The sequence below is a fragment of the Hippoglossus hippoglossus genome, chromosome 17 (assembly GCF_009819705.1).
Source record: "Hippoglossus hippoglossus isolate fHipHip1 chromosome 17, fHipHip1.pri, whole genome shotgun sequence".
Classification (NCBI taxonomy): Eukaryota; Metazoa; Chordata; class Actinopteri; order Pleuronectiformes; family Pleuronectidae; genus Hippoglossus; species Hippoglossus hippoglossus.
Window position 1 is genome coordinate 16,209,021 of NC_047167.1, and position 16,016 is coordinate 16,225,036.

The 16,016-nt window shown below is 44.8% G+C and overlaps 1 protein-coding gene across 2 annotated transcripts in view; it reads left to right on the plus strand.

Annotated features, from left to right (window-relative positions):
- The window catches only part of agap3 (ArfGAP with GTPase domain, ankyrin repeat and PH domain 3), a 117,629-nt gene that overhangs the window by 41,148 nt on the left and 60,465 nt on the right, over window positions 1–16,016 (plus strand). The window contains exons 1-3 of one of the 2 annotated variants that reach the window (XM_034613194.1): window positions 1,963–4,068; window positions 10,437–10,495; window positions 13,477–13,564. In XM_034613194.1, coding sequence (XP_034469085.1) covers window positions 2,463–4,068; window positions 10,437–10,495; window positions 13,477–13,564 — 1,753 coding nt within the window. In that variant the 5' untranslated portion in view covers window positions 1,963–2,462. Of the gene's footprint in view, window positions 1–1,962; window positions 4,069–10,436; window positions 10,496–13,476; window positions 13,565–16,016 lie in introns of those variants that run through there. The other variant, XM_034613195.1, reaches the window with a different exon arrangement.

Below are 16,016 nucleotides of genomic sequence, written 5' to 3' on the forward strand. Positions count from 1 at the left end.
TTCACAGAAACGCCTGAAAGAAGACAGAACCCAGGAGGACAGGACAAGTGATAACCAACGATTTGGACTGACACGTGATAGTTCAGGCATTTTCTTCATGAATGGTTGTTCTGTGAGTCATGGAGACGTCCCTCAGGTTATAGGTGAACTACAGTATGTTGCCGTGCTTCGGGGGTCGAAGACGAAATCGACACCACCAGAGCCAGTGGAGCGAAAAGGACAGCTTGCTCGATGATGAGCCCCATATCATCCTGAACCCCTACTACCTAGACACAGGTAAAGGCCAGAGGAGTCAGCTCAGGCTTGGCAATAGTCAGTAGTCTCTCACTAATAAGATGCAAGATTTGCCTGGTTGTACATTTGGTTACAGTGCACGTCAAAACATAAAGCAGTAAGTCTCCTTAATGCCTTAAATGTTTTCGCTTGTTCTGCACGCAGTCGGCTGATAAGAATGCAAAAGCTGCAGAAAGTATGAAATGGCAAAGACCTTGATTCTGCCAGTTTCAAGTAATGGTATTTTTTTGACTCTCTCTTGAGGAAATGATCTGTGCGTCATCCATTACAGGGCTACAGGGTGCTTTTGTTATGAAGAGAAGAGTTTTTCAATCAACTTCTTGAATGAAGCTGCTGTGATGCTTGGGCTCAGACTTTACAGTTTCATGGTCATACTGGATTTCCCACAGTGACGCACTCAGAATAAACAGCCAGTGTTTCACTCTGTTGTAGGTTTCTGCCAAAAGCCCTCGTAAGCAGTTCTTCTCATTCTAGTCATGCACCTGTTTCTAGGTTTTATATATATATATATATATATATATATTTAGAATTAGAAAGCTTTATTGTCATTGCACGAATTTGTACAATGAAATTAGTTGTGCATTACCTAAAAAAACGATACATACATACACACATTCCTGCACACACACATTCATAATTAATATATAAATAATAGAAGAAAGGTAAGCGCATCTAAGCATATCAAAGGAAAAGTTTTCATGAAACTTTTCATATATAACTTCATATATATAATATCTAGAGTGTTCTTCTGAATATACTTAAGGGAAATTATAGCGTTAATGTTATGAATTAGTATCAATGTGGCCTCAGGAAAAAAAATCCCCAGTTTTCTGTTTCCTCCCTGCTATTTTCTCTTTTTGACCACAGAGGGGCAGTGTTTCAGTTCTGCAGAGCAGGTAAAACCTGGCTTCATTCAGATGGTGCTTTATATTATGAAACAGGGCTTCAGCAACTCATCAGACACCACCACACCTCTAAAAAGGAAGAGCAGGAACATATAAAAGCTGTTTGCTTCAGGATTTTTTCCTCACTGGCTCAAAATGCTATAGTATTCACTATTAAGTTTGATGCTGAAGAACCTGGGGAGTAAATGTAGAGATATGTGATGTCCAGTGCAGCATTTTCTTCCACAGTAACTTCAATTTCCTCACCATAAATAGTTGTCCGTCGGTCTTGGTATTAAACTGAAGCTCTCCCACAGTGTGTGGGCCGTGTAGTGGGAGCCAGTGGAAGCGTGGTGCGGAGTTGTGTGGATACTCCATGTTACTAACACAGGTTACGTTTGTGTTCAGAGGCAGAGCTTTTTTTTTTAACCACAATCCTTCACTTTGGTGATTGTTAAAATGTGGCTTAATGAATAAAATACGTAGCTCGCGCTGCTCTCTCTTGTTCCATTAAATATGAAAAGGGATCACCCGGTTTAGTGTGTTGCCACAGGTCAGAGGAACACAAAGAGCCCATTCATGGCTGTTTTGTTTTGGGCTGCAGTCTCTGTTGATTACAGCAATGTGTAATCAGCTCTGTCTTCTCTCAATCTCATGTTCACCTCTGTCTGTTCCTGGCTCTGGGGGCTACTCGCAGCTCAGGGGGTGTGTTTAATGCCCGTGGGATCCACTCCTTGTTTTCCATGTATCCAGGGGGGTTGGAAGGCAGCTGAAAGTTCAAACAGAGACACACTCCCTCATGCTCTGCATGGAGAGAGCACAGAGATTAAGGGGTTTGTCTGCACCGACAACAAGGAGTTCTCACAGTTCGTAACTTGCCAAAGAGGAAGGATGATTCAGTTTTTTTTCCAAGTTTGCAACTTTTGCAGCTTTTACAGATTTGCCTTTGTTGCATAACAAGAATTGGATACCGGGATTTTCTTTTGTTCGTCTGCTTGTGTAGGACAGGTAGAGCAGAGTGTGTGGAGAAAGCAGCTGAGTGAGTCTGCTGAGTAAAGGAGCCGGAGGATGCAGGTGCCAGCGAGGCTTTACTTTAACTTCTTTGAAGTTTTTTTTCCCATGTCAAAGGTGAAGGATTATGCCTGGCATAGGAATTCGGTCGTCCAATGAATAACTTTATGAGCTCAACATCTACAACTTCCAGGCAGGATGTGAACATTTGCCTATGCTATGTGGCTGTATTAGTGTGTGAATAAGGATGTCTGTGTGAATCAGTGCAGTGCCATGCTATTCTTCAGCAGTGGGGCGGTGGATGCAACCCCAAGGAGTACAACTATTGACCAACTGCAGCAGGGGAAAACCGTTTACCACATCTCTGTCACCCTGAAAGAAACACAGGGAGATGCACTGGTGTCAGGGCGTGGAATGGGCCGGGTCATCCACACCCAGGTGGAGAATTGCCAGCCAGGAGGAGAGAAAATGAGTGTAGTGCCAATGGAGAACAGCCCCAGGCTGGGCAGGGCAAGGCAGGAGCTCAACAAGTGGCCCTCCCTGAGCCGTGCAGGTAGAGCTGGGAGGCAAAGAGAGGAGGTAGTTTTGGAGGAGAATGAGGAGGAGCTGGAGGAGGTGGAGGGAAAAATGAAGACCGACAGGTTTTTGAAACCACCCTCCAAGAACTCAGGTAACTCCTCACAGCAAGGAAGAGACGTGGCGGACGTAGCTGCTCAGAAATACACACAGGAGCATCGTGTTCGCAGCTCAACGTTACACTCTGTCACCGTCCATGCCAGAGGGCTCGTCTTTGGGGAACATGGCACGGTCGCAGGACACAGCTCTCTGCCGCGGGCCTTGTTGCGGAGGCCGCGTCAGGATGGAGCCCCGGTCAGCAGGAGGACGGTGAGCATGTATGGCGACCCACTCCAGCAGCAAGGAGATTCTCAACCTGAACAAGAACGACTGCTGCGGAGGCCCAGGAGTGTATGCATGCTGGCAGGCCCAGGCCCAGTTCTGTTGGCAGCCCAGCAACCCCTCAGCAGGGAAGGTATTTTAGAAAACAACCTGCCGTACCGGACTAGGAGGGCTGAGCTGAGGGCAGTGGATGGCCTCAGTTCTATCCTGGCTCAGCGGCCCTCAGTCACTGCAGAGGTGACCCCCAGGCTCCGCCAGAGGAACTGGAAGCCCAGGCCTGTCAGCATGACAGTACTGGAGCTGAGGAAGAGGGGGTCTGATGACGAGATAGACAGTCAGAGGAGCTGCAGCCACACAGGCGGTGATGGAGGTTTTCTCAAAGGGGGCTTCCGATGGAGGCTGTTTGGTAAAGCACCCCAAGATAAGAGCAAGGAGAAGGACAGTGATAAAGAAGCAGAATCTTCTCCCAAAATCAACAAGACTGATGCTCCAAAAAGTACTTTGAGCTCTTTAAGACGGAGCCTCAGTCTGCGAATCAGGAGGACTCGGCCCCGGGACAAAGCTACTTTAGGTTCTGAGGGGGAGTCAAAGGACGACTCTCGGACTAAAAGTACGGCTGAGGAGACAACAATGCCTCCACGACCTTTCTCATACCTCACAGGGAGAATGCTCCCCACCACTAGTGAGCAAATAGAGGATGGGGGCATGCAGTACATTCAGTATCACAGCAGGGGGAAGGTCAAGGTAATGGAGGTCCCCCTGTGTCCAACAAAATTGTCCTCCAAACCAGTTCAGGAAGAACCAAGCATATGGCAGCTCATAGCCAACCGCTTCAGGAGGAAAGAGCAGCCATTCAGTGGCAAAAGTGAATCCCAGCAGTCCGAGAGCAAAAACATTGGCCAAAACCCCCTGGCTGTGAATAATAAGTCACAGCCAGTCGCCATAGAGACTCCTTTAGGCATTGACTCCCACAAAGGTCAAGGTAAGACCTGCAAGATTGCTGAATTTATTTCTCAGTTCCTTTCTTCACATTTTAGCTCCTCGTGCACTGCAAAGAAAGCCACAGCTCAAGAGAAACATGGAAATGTGCTCCTTTTTTCCCCCTCTTCTTCCTTTTTTTCTTTAGTCGGACGGGCAAATGAAAAACACATGGGGAATTGTGAGTTTGGACGGCGTTCAAAAACGTCTGGTTACAGAGAGTCCTTTTGGAATTTCTATTTTGGGGGGCTTCTTTATTTCCCAGTGTTGTGAACCGCCTGTTTGTATGCACTTACACAGCAATTACTTTGCTTTACATAAGAGTTTTGAAGTTGAGTAAATGAGTGGGCGAGCACAGTAAACTGGAATCACCAGATGACTGATAAGAACACATTATAATGGTTGGTTTTACTGCGGCGTAACACAGCCCCAGTGCTGTCTCTGTGTCACCCAAACACAGGACATAGGCGACTGGATAATGCTGTCTGCTGGCCCCGCGCAGGGACACAGCTTTAAGCAGTAGCATTAAAGCAGTTAGTGGCTGTGATGGGGATGCGTTTGGCAGCTGAGCAGGGCTAAATTAAGAGGGCTTACATGCTATAATGATGGGGGGAAGAGAAGAGGACTTAAGCACTGTGTTTAAAGGTTAACTCTGACAGAGGAGTGTGTTTGTCCAGTTGCCTGGAAGAGCTCGGAGACAGAGGCAAATATTTGTAACTGTGAATTAAAAGGTGTGATCTGCTACATTTTCTGCGTTAAGCTGCGATTTCCCCACGTCACGCTAAAAGGCCTTATTATTCGTCCGTGACAACTAAATGACTTCTTCCCCTGTTGGGTTGCACATGGGCTGGTTTCATTCTCATTAAGCTAACCTTTGAGTTAGCCGAGCAGATATGTAATTCTCCAGCCAAGGTGGAGCTTGTAATGGGTCCTGAGGTCAACCGTGTTGTTGCGGTCTATTTGTATTCTATTTGTGGATGACATGTTACCAAGGATACCTGCACCTTTGTTGTGCAGTGTCGAGTTGTATTCGTCCATTTATCCCCCTGCACAGTCAGTCAGTCAGGCACTAGGAATGTAGGAGTGCCGATCAGCTTGAGCAAAGTGAGGCGTTCAATGCCCTGGGTGGGACTCTGGGCCTGTTGCTACCTGCATAAGTGTTTGCTCCTAAATTGAATCCAGAAAGCTGAAGCCCGGCCCTCCCACTGCTAAACACACACATTTGCACACACACACTCAGTTTAAATGCGTCCTGATGATAACTTCTGAGTGCGGACTGGGGGAGGGGTGCTGACAGGGGAAAGGGGTTTGAGGTGTGCAGACTGCGTCCCCACCCCCACCTGTGGATGAACAAAGCCACTCTGTCGTGCCTGTTGATGCATGAGTGATCAGTGAACTGTGTGGTGAGATGGGGGCTCTCTCTGCTGATAGCTGAGTTGGAGGAGGGGTCGCTGGTCGGGAGGCGTCGGGGACGAGCACTGCACTTATCTAGTGAGAGGTGAAAATGCTGAAAATGGGACTTAAGATTCAACTCTGTAATAAGTGTGCATGTCGGGGGGTCAATACGTTGCCATTATGACCATTTGAAAACAATGCACCATATGTGGGATCCATCCTCCTTTGTCTTTATTCAGATGGCAACATAGAAAAACTAGAACTCAGTAGAGCGCATACCTCCCCCAACAGTCCTCTTATGAATCCACATTTAAATATCAGTCCCTTTAACTTGAGAATCTTTTTCCGTCAAGATCCCCCCCCCCAGACAAAATGTCATGGAAATCTAGTAGTTCCTGCATAATCCTGTTAACTAACAAACAAGCAGACGAAATCAGTGACACACAGTCTGGACATGAGTGGATGGAAATCTTTAAATGTCCAAATATAATTTGTATTTGAGCATGTGCCACGGAAAAATCTCCTCTCGGTACATGTTGTTCTACATTTCCGTTGATGAGTAGCATCGGGGTGTTCTCCCAACTTAAACCAGCTTTTAACAACAAGTTTTTAAACAGTGGAATCAGCTGGGAGCTCGAGTTGAGTCTGAAAATTGTAGGTGACTGAATCCGTGGTTGATTGTTTCCTTCAGTTTGTTCTCTTGTCTCGTTTTGTGTCCCTCACCAGATGAGCTAAATCTGACACATTCCTCTCTAAGCTCCGCAAATGGAGTCGATCAACCTGAGCATTGTTTTGCAACACGTCTTGAAAACCCAATTTGCAAAGCTCGTGTTAAATTAGAATCGTGTTTGAACCAGGATGTCCAATTTATTTTCAGGGGGGGAAGTGATCAATGCTCGTCTTGCAGACAACACAAGGATTTAAGAGCTTTAAGTAGGGCAGAGCGTCCAGGCCGCATTAGACTGGCACGACATAAATGTTTTTACCTTGTTCTCTGGTGATTGTTTTTCCTCACCTACCTGCTTTGATGGAAACAACAGAGTGATGTTTGGGAGCCAGGTGGAATAGACATACAAGCCCTAACTGTGATGTTCGCCGTGTATATTAAGCTGCAGAGTTTTCCCTACCAGCTCCTTTGCAAAAACTCTGACTAATGTGTGAGCGTTAGCCCATGTGAGAATACAGCAGGATATTTTCTTCTCAGCGAATTGATGGGCGCGCCACAGACATAAAACTGAAATAAAACAAAAAGAAAACTAATATTTTGGGATGAAAAATAACTTTGAAAGGTCGAATCCAGAGTCGATTTGCTGTAAACAAATAGATTTGCTTTCTGCAGAGGAATTCGTACGTCGTGTCCTGCCTCCTGCACGTTCTACCCAGCCACCCCTCACCTGAATGCTCTGGAGATTTTCCTGTTGTTGTGAACGTGTCTGACTCAGAGAATCCCCTGCTGTGTTCTTCATATGTGAAATATCAAAGTCTGGACCCAATTGTCCGGACATTTTATGAGGTTCATGTCTGAAAACGTCTTTGTGATGCTACGGAACCATTTTGTAAAGACGTGGATGATAAAAGTAGATAGACCTAGGAATGTTGGTTGGTCGTGAGGTTGGCAAATCGGGGGAAGTAGAATTACTAATTGCCAGCTAAGATCACACACTGTAATTTATGATGGTGGGAACGCATGGTCGGAAAGTCAGTGAGAGCCGGAGTGGAAGTTTTTCGACCTCAAACTTGTCCCCTCTCATTCCCAAAACCACTCCAGAGTCACTGCATTTAGGCAACGCGTGCATGTGTGCGCATGCACCCGCACTCAAATAACCATATGTGCCGGGGTTTCTGCTCACATTGCATTTTCATTTCTCGTGAAATGGAATTAGTTTGAGGAGGGGGGGGTTTGGGGCGTTGATTGTGCTCCACTACCTTCAGAGTGAACGGTCATTTTTATGTGAGTAGACATGAGCAGTGAAGTGAAAACCTGACAAACAAGCTGGCAGCACAATTTTTCCCCTCGCAGAGACAAAGACACTGGTGTCCTCTGTGAGCGCCGCACACGCTGGGGGCTTTCTGTTTCTATCGGCATTCTGGGACACGGTAATGTGGGGATGCTCATATTTAAAGGATGACGTAATGTGGAGCACATGGATTCAATTTGGGCTTTTTTTCCCCCTGTAGCAGGCGACCAAACTGGTTGTACTGCTGCTGCTATAAAGATGGCAGCGAGTCGGGCATGTTTCCAATGTTGTAGGGTCTGTTTGTGAGACGAAAAAATAAAATCGATTTTAATGATGAGAGAATTGATTGTGTGTTAAGTCTTGTGCAATTTTGTGTAACAGATCCTCATTTCCACTTCCTTTTTCTGTCTTTTATCTTTTTATGTCCTTGAGAGCATAAGTGGTGTTGTTCAGCGCTGAGAGAATGTGCTGTGCCACAGATGCAGTCGCTCGTCAGCAGAGCAAAGATTCAATTTCTGCGGAGGCTTTGATGATACTCGGTTTCCCTGCGTGGTTTTCCATGAACTGGTCTTTGATTGAATTTGTCCCCGTTTGAAAGTCTGATTGCCTGAAGTGTGAGAAAAACTTGTTTTTATCTGTGTATGTTTGTCTGGAAGTTAGCAGCTTTACAGGGCAGATCACTACGGAACTTGGAATGACATTGGGAGATAGGGCATTGCAGGTTTTTGGACGTTTTCACCAATGAAAAGAAGCAGGCATATTTAGGGGACTAATATCTACGACTGTGTGAAATTTGGTGCAGTCTGTATTTCAGGGGACTGTTGGGCCTCAACTGAGGGTTATTCTAGTTGCCTCTGTGTTAATGTTGGGTTACCGCAGCGAACGCTAAATACTGGAACCCTCCAATGTGTTTGTCTAATTGTTAGTTGTGACTTTTTCATCTTTACCAACCCTCCAATTATGTAACGGAAATAATTCACGTGCCATAAATGAAAATCATCGTATAATGGGAATAATGGAAGTTTACAAAACGACAGGAAATCCAAGGAAATGAGGCGACAACCTTTTATCTGATATCAACTCAGAGAGCTGTGATTTGTTTCCTGCTGAATCAGGTGAGCGCCTTCCATCATGTCCCGACATGTCCGAGCTGCACGGGGACGGCTCCACATGAGGCACTTGTTGTTTTAGAGACGATACTCTGCCCCACGCACAAACCGCGGTGGAAGGCCTCTTCTACTCGTCTCCCCTCCCACGACGAGTGAGACAGAGCGGCACACAAAGCTCTTTGTAAAGGGAGATCAGAAAATACGTAAACATTTTAGCTGAGGGGCTTTTTACTCTAATTGTAGTGAGTAAAGGAATTTTTGACTCATGTCTGCTCAGCTGTGAGTCACAGCCCATGTGCTTTTAGCATAAATCATATAGACAAAACACAAATGTTTGAACATAGCTACTGAACTGTTTACGCTGTCACTCTATTCATATTCTCACTGTCCAGGGCACAAAGGGAAACCACTACTGCTGCAACAAACAGGCTTACAGTAATGACGGCCCCATGTTGGGTGGATTTAAACTTTAATTGTTATGGTTTAGACCTGGGGGGGGGGGGTACCGCACACCTTGTTACCTGGAGACAGGAAGTCTACACTCCTGTATTAGAGATAGCATCTTCTACTTGGAGGCTTTAGAGCCATGATCCAAAACAGGAAGGTGGCCTTCGTTCTAATGGTTGTTATGACACAGCAGCGTGTGCTCCCTGTCTGTGGGAAAATGGCAGCAGAGTTTGTATTTATTTAAAAAATTTTTACCTCTGAGGGGGTTTGTCTTCTTTGTGTGGTTCTTTATAGTGCTCTCTCCCACTGCCCATTTTTAAAGCTCTATTATCGAGTCTCCAAATGTCACTAGGAAGCAGCCGACAAGTTGAATCAGGACCTTTAATAGGTGTCTATTAAATGAATTAGCTAAATCCTCCTCAGGAATGGCTCTGTGTTGAAACCTTATATTGAGATAGCCTGCATAGATTGTGCTAACAAGTGTTTCACAAGTTCTTCTTGCTTTTGTGTGTTCCATAAGTTGTGAAGTTGTACAATGGTACTCAGTATAGAGCGCATACATCCAACAGTCCCCTTAAAATAAATCAAGATGCCCCAAATTTCACACTCATAAATATCAGTCCCCTAAATATGCCTAATATTTTTTCACCAAGATCCATGAATTATTCCCTGGGAAATTGGTGAATATGTCAAAAAACGCCATATCTCACAATGTTAAAGACAGTGGGGAAGAATTCTGGATCCGCACCAAAATGTAATTTCCTTTCCTGGCCCATTCTGCATCCTTCCACCAGGTTTCATGGTAATCTGTGCGTAATTCTGCTCACAAACAAATAAATAAACGCAGATTAAAATTGATCAGAGCAAATTAGTGATTAATGATTGTTGAATCGTTTATCAAAATAGTTGCAGATTAATTTCCTGTTGATTTATTAATTGTCCTGTAATTGCAGCACTAATGTGTTTAGCTGCTTTGTTTTCTACTTACGCTGATCAAATATTTTATTGAAATAGCTGGGCCAAAAAAACAAAGAATATTAAAATGGCTTCTCGGGGGGGAGGGGGGGATCAGTCACCCCTGAGGTTATGGCAGAAATAAAGGTCAAAGTGCACCAGGTTGAAAAGCAATATCTTCCTAACCCTGTTATCCTCCGACTTCAGTAAGCCTGGTGCAGCACGGCCTTGCAAATCTACACCTCAGTTAATGTCACAATCCCACTGGTTAACTTTGTGTGAAGGAAATTAAAGATGAGGGGAAATCAGGACAGTGTGAAGTTGGAAATGTACTAAATACCTGAAAAGATTGCAGAGTTTTCATCATATCGGTTTTACAGCTGAACGATCCATCACAGAACCTGTTGCACACTTTAATGACAGCCTACAAACTGCAAATACTGCTGTACCTGCAGCTCGGAAACTGCTGCTTGAAATAACCTGTTTTCTGTCCTCTGTTCTCTTTTCAGACTCTTTCGTCAACAGTCAGGAGTGGACATTGAGTCGGTCAGTGCCAGAGCTGAAAGTGGTGAGAGAACATTTCATATTACTAACTGTCCCCTCTGTCGATTCGCCCCCTCGCAAGGTTTCATCTCGCTGATGAGAGATTTCAGCGTCAGTCAGTGGGGAAAGCACGTTTTCCGTCCACGTAGAACTGGTCCTGCATTTTGCATGAGAGAGAACTGGCCGGACATTTCCTCCCTGGCTCGTATAGTGGGTGATTTTTTTAATGAGATGCGTTGGCATGGAGATGCAGGGTTGCTTGCAGCAGGACACGAGATGAGTGACAGTTTTGGGCGAGACTAGCGACACATCCTGGGTCTGATCCCACCAGCCAGTGAAACACACGCACGCGAACACACACACACACACACACACACACACACACACACACACACACACACACACACACACACACACACACACACACACACACACACACACACACACACACAGAGAGAGAGAGAGAGCCAATGCCAAATGCGCAGCTAACATCCTCACATGGTTTAATGTCTTCCACCCATAAAGACGAGCTGCCTTGAAAACCTGCTCTCCACCGTTCTGCCAGTTGAAATGATAATTCCATGTTAGGTGAATTCATTGTTGCAGCACCAAGCAAAGGAGAAAACTTCAATGGAATAAAAAGAGGAGGGGGGGGGGTCACAGCAGCGAGCGCAAAGACAAACTTTCTTCTTTTCGTCTTTCAAGCACTTGAAATGCTTCAGTTTCCTTTTATATTTCTACGGTGTTAATTGGCAGCTGCACACAGGGGTTTGCTAAATGGACCTGGAAAGACTGAATTAAGTGTAGCAATGATTCAACTTTCACAGAGTTGCTGTTCAGCGATAAGGTCACACTGAACAGAGGCTTTTGCTTTTTTTTAAATAAGATAGCAAAGTCATTTTCTTCTTTTTCATGCCACTGAGATAATAATGATCGCAACCGGGGTCAAATGATTATTTGAAATGATGAGAAATCCTCTCAAACATCTGCTCCAGCTGTGCAGCTGCACCCTGCTCTTGTACTTTCATGATGGCAGCTTAACCGTGGTCAAACCTTTACGTGATTGTCATCCTTTGAAATTCGCACCCTTACATTCCCACATCAGAGTTGAAAGAGAGTAAAAGCTTTCTGCTGATAAGGCAATTTGACTTCATGAAGCCTATATAGCAGCAGGTTACAGAGCCGAGCAGTTAAAACAGCAGGAACACTGGATCTGCTCCACGTTTCAAGTCGATTTTTGTTGACTCATAGCTTTCACGGCACATAGCCGACAACTTTTACTAACTTAAAGCGTATGCATAGTTAATTCTGCTGGGGGAACCTCTCCATATATACACTTCAATTATGGAGAGGGTCGACTTGGAAGGACCTGAAACAGATCTGTTCTCCTGTGCCTCACACGTCCCTATAATTAGAACCATACCTGACTTTAACACCCACTAATGATCCGAAGAAGAGGAGGGCGATGGTGGGAGGAGAAGGAGAAGGAGGAGGAGGAGGAGGAGGAAGAGGGAGGGGATGAGGCATGTTGCAGCCTTTGTTCTTCCCAGACATGCTGGCATCATCGGCCCACCCTCCACCATACATCACCCTGAAGGCGCTGCAGTAGTTGGGCTCGGTCCGGACACCAGGGAGAGGAAGCGGGGAAGAGGTTGCAACCAAATCGATGTTTGCCACAGGACTTTCCTCATAATGATTCAACCTCTCACAGCCTGTGTAAAGGACCGTCCCTTTTGTGGTTCTGTTCCTCGACTACAAAACAACACAACTTCCCATCACTGCCCACCTTTTTCTAAGCATACACTACTTTTGATTTGATTAGCAACATTTACAGCAGCAGAATAAGTCCCGTTTCTATTTTGAGTAAAAGTTGCATAACTCTGAAAGGTAATTACAGCCTGAGCAATGTTGCAATTCTGAGGCAGATACTAATGTGGATTATTTGAGGTTTTAAAATTGGGCCATTATTCATTTTGCACATCATACACCAGCACTTCCCACGCTGATGAATAAATAATTCTATTTATGGCTGTAATGGGGGTGCATGTGCTCCATACAAAGGTCGTACAAGTACACAGACTTAAGAGTGAAAGATAAGTTCTCGCATTAGAGAACAACTACATTGCTACCACAACTGAAACTAGGAGGTCTGACTGCGAGGACGCCAAAAACAATATGGACCATAGCACGAGCACTCTGCAAATAGTGCTGCACACACCAAGTTAGCGATCTATCATGTTATTATGAGAAGTGTAAAAAACTTTATTTATACAGCACTTTTCAAAAACAAGTTTAAAGGTGCAACATTTTACAGTTTATAGATAGAGATGTTGAGATACCTTAAACAAATTAGAACTAACATAATATATTTTAACAGCTGTATGCTACCCACCCTGAATGGAAGTGATGGTTGCTTTGGTCGGGTTGTAATTAGCAACACTAGAGCCACCACTCAGAATGAAAGTCTTTACATAACGCCTTTTTAATGTGGGACTTTCCAGCATGAAAGATTACCAAAGTATTTTGGCCAACTCTCACTAACGCTACTCTACCAGAAATCATTTCTTCTTTGACACTTTAAAAACAATACTTGCCAGTGGCAGGACAGGGAAACTGCTGATATGGAGCAGTGAAGTGAAGGTGAAGATTTAATATTTGTCACTTTGTCACCTAGATGCAGTTTTTTTTTGGTTGTTGACCGTAATAAAAAGTCCATAATGGGCTAAAACCTGCAGAACCACTTTTGGATTGATATTATGTTCACTCTTGACCTCAAAAAGAGCTCGACAAAAAAAGGGTCGGCATATTTTGTATTTACAAATTCTTCTGACACAATCCGTGGCCTCGCTCAGTCGAGGAAATTGCTGAGCACGGCTGAAAGCTTCAGGAACACCTTGTGCTGAGACAGTTGTTTTTTTCCAGGTCACCATTATGGTCTTTTATTTCTCCTTACTCTGCTGTGATCATGTCATAATACTCACTGTATTTCTGCTCTCGTCCTTGCAGGGCATTGTGGGGAATCTGTCCAGTGGGAAGTCTGCCTTGGTGCACCGGTACCTGACGGGGACGTACGTGCAGGAGGAGTCTCCCGAAGGTAAGAGTCTGCTGGAGGTGCGGGGTCAGGAGGAGCTGATTCAATCCCAGAGTGAAGTGTGGCTCCTTTAGCCTCATTGTCACGCTGCTTATTTACCTCACAGCTTGTGTGAAATAACATTTTTACTGACGAATGAAGTGAAGTGACGTGAGGCTTGATGATGTCGCCCGATGATGCTTTTCAAAAGTCAAATTATACAGAAACCCGCTGACTGCTAAATTAGCTTTCTTTTGTTTTTCACCAGAATAAAGTCAAGTGGGCTCTGACTGCTCCTCTGTTCAGATGGATGACTTTATTAGGACGTGTGTATTAGGATGTTTACATGACGCATGGCACCGGTTTGCCTTGTGAGAGTGTTTTTCTAATTAGCTTGTTGTGTGTTTGATTATATCAAGCCTCTCGATGCCAGGATTTATAATTGGTGTGGCTCAGTTGATGAATTTCCATTTCGTTCCTCCACTATCACTGGTGAGATAATGACGAAGCGTAACTTTTCCAGTAAATTAGGGCTGTGAAGGTTCCGCATGAAGGTAAAACTGAACTCCATCAATTATCTGAGACTGTAGATGAAAGATTTTTATCACAGCCGTAAAGCATTAACTTCCTGGGTGTCCTGATGGAGAATGAGCCCGTTCAACATGTCTTAGAATGTCTCATCTGCAGGAAGGGACCCCCCCCTCGCCAGTTGTAATTAACTTGTTAAGATTTGAAAATCGGATATCCCATAATTTATCAGCAAAAATCATACCGAGAATGCCCCCTTCTGGCCCCCGAAAGGTACGTCCTCTTCTTCGAAAAATGCACAAAGATGTTGGCAAACCCAGACTTAGCTGATGATCTTTGAGGGGTTTTGCAGTGTTTCATTTTCGGGTAATTATAGCGAGGATGAGACATGAAGTGCATAATTAGTTTCTGGCATTTCGCTGCACCAAGGGAGGAAAATGTTCATAGCTTAATTAGTCCTCGAGAAATCAATGGTGGAAATGCAGGAAAAACAGAGCGAGCGTTGTTGCTGTAATCAAGGAACAAACGTGAGCTCTTGCACGGCGTCGTGTTGCTGTGATACAACATACCTGTCTCATGATTAGCAGCTGCTCTTTGCTTTTTATGTGCTCTGACACATGGCTTCGCTTCAGGTCGGGCGTTTGCATTGCAGAAAGCTTTGCCCAGCGGAGGAAGGTTCATCAGCCATGCCTGTGTTTGTGTGTGTTTTTTTTCTCGTCAGTGTTTTGTTCCTGGGCTTTTGCTATGATATCTGAAAAAAAAGGTACTGGGGTGTGTTGCCATGGCAACACCGGATGGAGCTCTGTCGGATTGTGGCTCTGTGTCAAGGTCTAAGCCTCGTCGTAAGCAGAGTGTGCTCACTGCGTGTTAACCGTGCCCACCGACTTACCGTCTCTCTGTAGGCAGTTTGCACGGTTATTAGTCGCCTTATTTTAATGTGAGCTTTAACAACACGTATAAATTATTCATCATTACTCCCCACCATGTCGGAGGAAGAGAAGAGCATGACAGTGTGCTACATTTTACTCCCAGCGCTGCTTTTCTTTTTCGATGCGTTGTATCAGCTCGGCTCCAAATTAAGACAACAGCCTCCTGGATGATTATGTAACTGAAATATTTGCCTCAGATTCCACGCGTGTTTTCGCCGCAGCCGCACGCCTCCGTTACACAAACTGGTTTCAGTGAGGCTTCTCCGGCGTGACATGCAGGACTCGCTGCCAGCGTCCACACAAACTGTGATGAATCTGTTCTCGGCGTAATGAGATCCTCCTCATCTTTTCTCTCCTTTAGAGCAGGATTCAGAAACGCACAGACACGTAGTTTCTCAGTCCTTTGTCTGAATCTCCAAAGCTCTGTGAGTTCAGTGGAAGAGAGAGAAAAAAGAAGCTGGCTGGTGGTTCATGAATCTCTCTCTCTCTCTCTCTCTCTCTCTCTCTCTCTCTCTCTCTCTCTCTCTCTCTCTGTTACACAACCAGCATCCACTCGGGCTCGAGAGCCGGTGCAAAAGGCTGGGAGAGTCCCCCATTTGCCAAGCGGGCTAAAGTGGACTTAACAGGGTGGAAGCTTGGCTCGAGTGATACGTATTTGCTTGTTCAGACAGGAAATCTTTCTGCCTATTCAAAATGACAGGGACTAGCTACTGTATTTCCCCTATATCTCTCCTATGATGTGAGATCAGTGCTTCTAGATGTTAGCGAACATATCTGCTTATGAAACCCCTGCAAACATGTAGCAGGTGTAATTTTATTCAGCCTTTTATACATGTCCTGATTTTTCCTTTACTTTTTTAAATCATATTTCACATTCATAAGGCACAGCTTCCAATGCTTTCTAATTTAAATGTTCTTAATCCCCATAGGATCGCAAACTATTCAGATTATATGCGAAATCAAATTTATTGCGTAGTTCTCCCGATGGTCTGCTGTTTATCTGCAGCCAGCGTTACTAG